The sequence below is a fragment of the Montipora foliosa genome, chromosome 6 (genome assembly GCF_036669935.1).
Source record: "Montipora foliosa isolate CH-2021 chromosome 6, ASM3666993v2, whole genome shotgun sequence".
In the NCBI taxonomy this organism is placed as follows: Eukaryota; Metazoa; Cnidaria; class Anthozoa; order Scleractinia; family Acroporidae; genus Montipora; species Montipora foliosa.
The window spans coordinates 42,791,693-42,796,692 of NC_090874.1; the positions used below are offsets into that span (position 1 = coordinate 42,791,693).

Here is a 5,000-nt window from a genome sequence, read left to right on the forward strand (position 1 = left end):
ATATTCGTGGATGGGATGTGCGGTCTTAAAGTTGGGTCTAAGCGTACTCTCTTGTATTAACATTTAAGTTCATTAAAGTTAATTTTATTGTGTGAGTTTATGAACGTGTTTTTTTTAGCTTTGGAATAAAAAAACAAAAATGGATCCATTTTATGATTTACATCGTTTTGAAGGGGATAATAATCAGCAATTCGGGTACAGTGTAGTGTTAATCCCGGCAAAAAAATCGCTAAAATTTTTTTTTTGCGTCGTTTGTGGCAATTGTAACTTTTGCATGACCCTTGAAATTGATTTGCTACCATGCAACAACTGACTTGTTGGGAAAGGCAAAGATCGAAACACAAGTGGACGATGTGACAGGTGCATTTGAAGCGTAGCAACACAGTGCTTCTTTCCCTAGTTGTCCTTCCCTAGTTTTCCTTCACACAGTTTCAGGACGAGAACGCATGAAAGAATTTATTTCATGGGTAACACGTTGTCGTCTTTTTTCAGAATGAGAGGTCATGGTGTAGTCGCATGATGTCCCTTTCCGGGAGCTGCTGTTGGTGCACGTTTCACGTCGCACTGCAAGCTTCATTTGCCGCCGCAATTTTTTGTATAAAAAGACATAAATGATAGGATTGTAACAACATGACGATTTCGCAAAGTATGCGGGGATCGATGCCACGTCATCATTGATCACATCTTGTGGGGCGATCATGGATATCAATGATACTACGGCGTAAGGTGTCCAGGCCATAAGAAATGCCATTGTCATTAACGCAAATAAGGCCATCATTTTGCGCTCCATTTCGAAGGCTCTTTTCGTAAAGGGTGACTGTATCCCCCATGTTGTCTTTGCCCTCCATGTACTTTTGGTAACTTCGCGGAAACATTTGTAGTAAGAAGTAATGATGACACTAACTGGCAGCACATAGCAAGCTATTATCAAGCAGATGTTGTAAGACAAGTCCAGCTCATTTTTTGACTCCCATCTAACTGAACAACTTGTGCCAATTCCCTCAAGCTCAAATCCCGACCATCCACATAATGGCATTAGGCTCCAGAACAAGGCGTACAGCCACATGACCACGGAGTAACAAATTGCTTTTCTTTTGGTAAATGTCTGATTCTTTTTGCAGAGGAAAGCCAATGTGCAATTTCGTTCATATGATGCAATTGAAAGGTGCATCAGAGAAGTCAAACCGCTCCAAGTAGCAATAAACGCTGTTGCTTTACAACCAATGTCCCCATAAATCCACTTTTCATGTGCGTTTGAAATGACAAGGAGAGGTAGAGAGGAAATGCAGTAGAGTAAATCGCTTAGCGCCACGCTAGCGATAAAAATATTTGGAGCGTTCAGCAGTTTTTTGTTTTTGCAAAACACGAAACACACGAGACCGTTCAAGAGCACACCAACAATACAAATGATACCTGTTATGACGGCGAAGAGTAAGTAAATTAAGGCAATCATGTCTGTTCGGTCTTATTTATTTTGTTGGCAAGTGGAGGATAATCTGTTGAGAAGAAGGAAGATGGAAAAAATTCAATATTTATTTGGAGTTGACCGGCATGAATATTCTGGCACTCGGCCATATTTAGGATATATGCGTATTTTCATCATCGTAACTTAAAAACAAGCCAGTCCAGCGTTTCAAAAAACAGATGCATATAAGCCATTATCGCAAATACAGGAAATTGGATGGCAACAACACAAGACGTAAATTGCATGCTTGTTTTTATTCTGCCCCCCGCTAAGCCTTTGGGAAACGCCGAACTGGTTCATTACTTCATTCCGCAGGTTAAAAAAAAGTCAGTTTAAATCTAAAGTTGAAAGACAAGGTATTTTATATGGCCTATATCATACCTCTACTTCTATCAGGAGATAACACGAAGATGCGCGATGAACTCCTAAATGCCTTGATAGTTCAGAGGTAGAGCGCGATCGTATTGCCATGGTCTTCCCATCGGAATTTTTTTGAAGCTGGCTTGAAACTTGCCGAATTGCTTTTCACTGAACACCAACGATAGTGCATTAAAATCAGGGGAGGTTGTCAATTTGAAATTTTCCTTAATTTTTGCAGGTACTTCACATGAATTTTCTCATTAGCATAATTTTAAAATAGCTTAAATTATGCTAGTTATAACAGAGGGCAAAATTACCAAATGCTGATTGGCTGAGACAAAGGGCAGTATTCATAAATTTTTGTAATTGCCCCGGGCAAACGTATTTTCATTATTTTCATTTTGTAAGTGTTGTTTTTTTAGCAGGGCTGGTGTCATTGCTTTGCCGTAATTGTACAAAAATCATAACATTTCATTCAGCTGATTCGTGCGTTTGTGAAGGGACGCTTTTTTGCCAAAGGCAGGGATTAGCTCGGCCTCCCTTCTACCTTCCGCTTAATTGCAGGAACTCAGAGACAATATCGGACTTTCTCACTTGCTTTAAATACGTTTTCTTCTTACAACAGCTTTCAACCTAATGTGTTCTGTACTTTAGCGAGTGGTTCCTCAAAAAGTGCCTTGAAATTGAAAGCGTGTGTTCTTAGGGCCGATTTACACGGTACGATTTTTCTCTAATGCGAAATGCTTACGATAGGCCTACGACACGACTTACCATATGGTTGCTTTACTTTACTTTAAGAGTTCCATTACTAGGAGTTCACCTGTTTCACGACATAATAGTCCTTTTCGCTTCTTTAGTTAATTACCCAGATGGACTAATTCCAAATAAGATATATATACTAGTCTGTCTAGCTGGATATGAAGTAATATATCAAACACGAGAAGGAGTGTTTCATCGGATATCCAAACACCGAGAAGCGAGTTGAAAAACGATGCCGAAGGCCGAGTTTTTTAACCGATTTCGAGGTGGTTGGATATCTGATGAAACACTTTCGAGTGTTTGTTATTGCTTCTCAAAGGAATCAGTATTTTAAGAGATATTTGGGATCAAAGTTGGCGAAATTTTATGCTAATTAAGACAACATATCCAAACTTCCTTCACGGTAGTGATTTCTTTTGTTTTTGGCTTATGAATTATTAATGAGTTTGAGAAGTAAATTTCTAACTAGGTCAGTAAACTCATGGAAGCTTCCGTGAGAGATGTTGCAACACCTTTATGATTTAGCAATGAATACTGTATTACGGTTTGTTGTGTTTTTCTAGTAAGTGCATTGTGCCTGGCAACAGTGAGGTCATCAAGTCCTCCTCCTAAATATAGGAATAACTTCAGACTACTGAAAATGAATAAAAATTGGCAAACATATGCTTGAAACAGGCCTTTGTGCCATGCAGCACCATCCGTTGCGCACAATGAACTTAAAAGAAACGATATTTAAATTTCACACCTTGCTTTGCCACGCAACAAAAATATATTTTTAACGCGTCGTTACTCACAAAACAAACATTTCTTACTCACAATTTGTACTTCTTAAACTCGTTATACAGTTATTGACACTAACTGCACACTGAATGGCTAACCGCGAAATTGCGCCGCAGCGTGCGTTTTTGGCCTTCTTAATAAAAGAAAGTGAAGTTTGCCCTTTATGTCATAAACAAGTAATCGCAATTTTCCTCGTATGGTTAAGGATCAATGTCACTTGTATTTTCAGAAGTTGGAGAAATAGCACACGTCGTTGCGCGACCAGGACAATTTCGGCATCTTTTGGAAATACGACGCGATACTCCTCAACTTAATTATGAGAGGAAACTTGCGATTACCTATTGCACGTCTTTTTTAGCTGACTGAGGTACACTTTGCAAAACCTTAGAACTGCAAAAGGAAAACAATTACTTGGCAATCATCACAAAATAATGATGGAAACAAGAATATGATTCAGTTAAAGACGTGCGTACGTGCAGTGCCACATCTGTTACAGGCAAAGCCTGGTTTCGATATGATCGTCCCGATCACCTCAGTCGTTTCAAATAATGTTCAGAGGCGAAAGGGACGATTATATAGAAACACTTCCCAGACGATCGCTAACGACCCGGGCGACTGAGACGACCTCGATCGCCTGGATAGAACTGAACTTCCTTATAATCGTCCCTTTCGTCTCTGAACATTATTTGAAACGACTGGGGCGATCGGGGGCGATCGGGGCGATCGGGACGATCATTTGGAAACCAGGCTTTAAATGACGTAATGAATTAAGTAGACGCTTTCTTTTCCGAATGCCAAAGTGAAACTAATAATAATTGTTGGTGGTTTACTTGTACAATATTTTTAGAACGCCCAAAAGGGGTTATGCGCACAACTTTAGGTGCCCGCTCGTTTCATGCCTCTGCGCCTGCGCTGTGGAACAGCTTGCCTGCGCACATCCGCACGATTGATTCGCTAGCGCTATTTAAGAAATCTCTTTAAGACTTATCTTTTTAAGCTAGCCTTTATTTTAGTACTGTTATTGTAATTATCTATTGTAAATAGCATCTTTATTGTAATTATCTATTGTAAATATTAGTTTTCTTGGATTGTAAAGCGCCTTTGATCATTCTATAAATGTTAAAGGGCGGCGCTATATAAGTAAATAAATTATTATTAAATTATTATTATTAAAGACTGTGCGATTTTTTCCCTGGGGTTCAGTGTCGGTTTAAAGTGGATTCACGAGAACCGGCAGAGGCTTACAACATCTTAAAGATTCGACTCGGATTCGACTCGAACTCGAATTGAGTCGAATCGTATCGCTTTTAGTCAACTCGTCTTGATGGCAGTCGATTCGCGATACACTTAGAAAAAAGTACATTAAGACAGTGAAAGAGAATACTTGTAAATTTTGACGATTCGACTCGAATCGTGTCGTTTTCAGTCGAATCGTCTTGCTAGCGGTCGATTCGCGAAACACTTACAAAAGAAAAACTCAGCAAGACAGCGAGAGAGGTTGTATGTAAATGTTGACGATGCGACTCGAGTGGAATAGACCATATTTGTATTCTCGGTATTGGACTGGAACTAGCTTGCAATGGAGGCTAATGCGGGGTAATCTTTTCAAATGCAAATACTTTTAATATATTCCCCC

The 5,000-nt window shown here is 39.4% G+C and overlaps 2 protein-coding genes across 3 annotated transcripts in view; one reads left to right on the plus strand and one right to left on the minus strand.

Annotated features, from left to right (window-relative positions):
• The window catches only part of LOC138007416 (telomere repeats-binding bouquet formation protein 1-like), a 19,033-nt gene extending 18,941 nt beyond the window's left edge, over positions 1-92 (plus strand). For both annotated transcript variants that reach the window (XM_068854311.1, XM_068854312.1), the window contains one exon: positions 1-92. This exon is cut by the window's left edge and continues 2,599 nt beyond it. The gene's annotated coding sequence lies outside the window, so the exon portion shown is untranslated.
• Positions 93-231: 139 nt separating this feature from the next.
• On the minus strand, positions 232-1,981 carry LOC138007417 (rhodopsin, G0-coupled-like). Its single transcript, XM_068854313.1, has 2 exons — positions 1,847-1,981; positions 232-1,496 (listed from the first exon to the last, which is right to left on the minus strand). Exon 2 carries the CDS (start codon positions 1,451-1,453, stop codon positions 422-424), a length of 1,032 nt encoding a protein of 343 aa, XP_068710414.1. The 5' UTR covers positions 1,454-1,496; positions 1,847-1,981; the 3' UTR covers positions 232-421.
• Between the last annotated feature and the right edge of the window lie 3,019 nt (positions 1,982-5,000).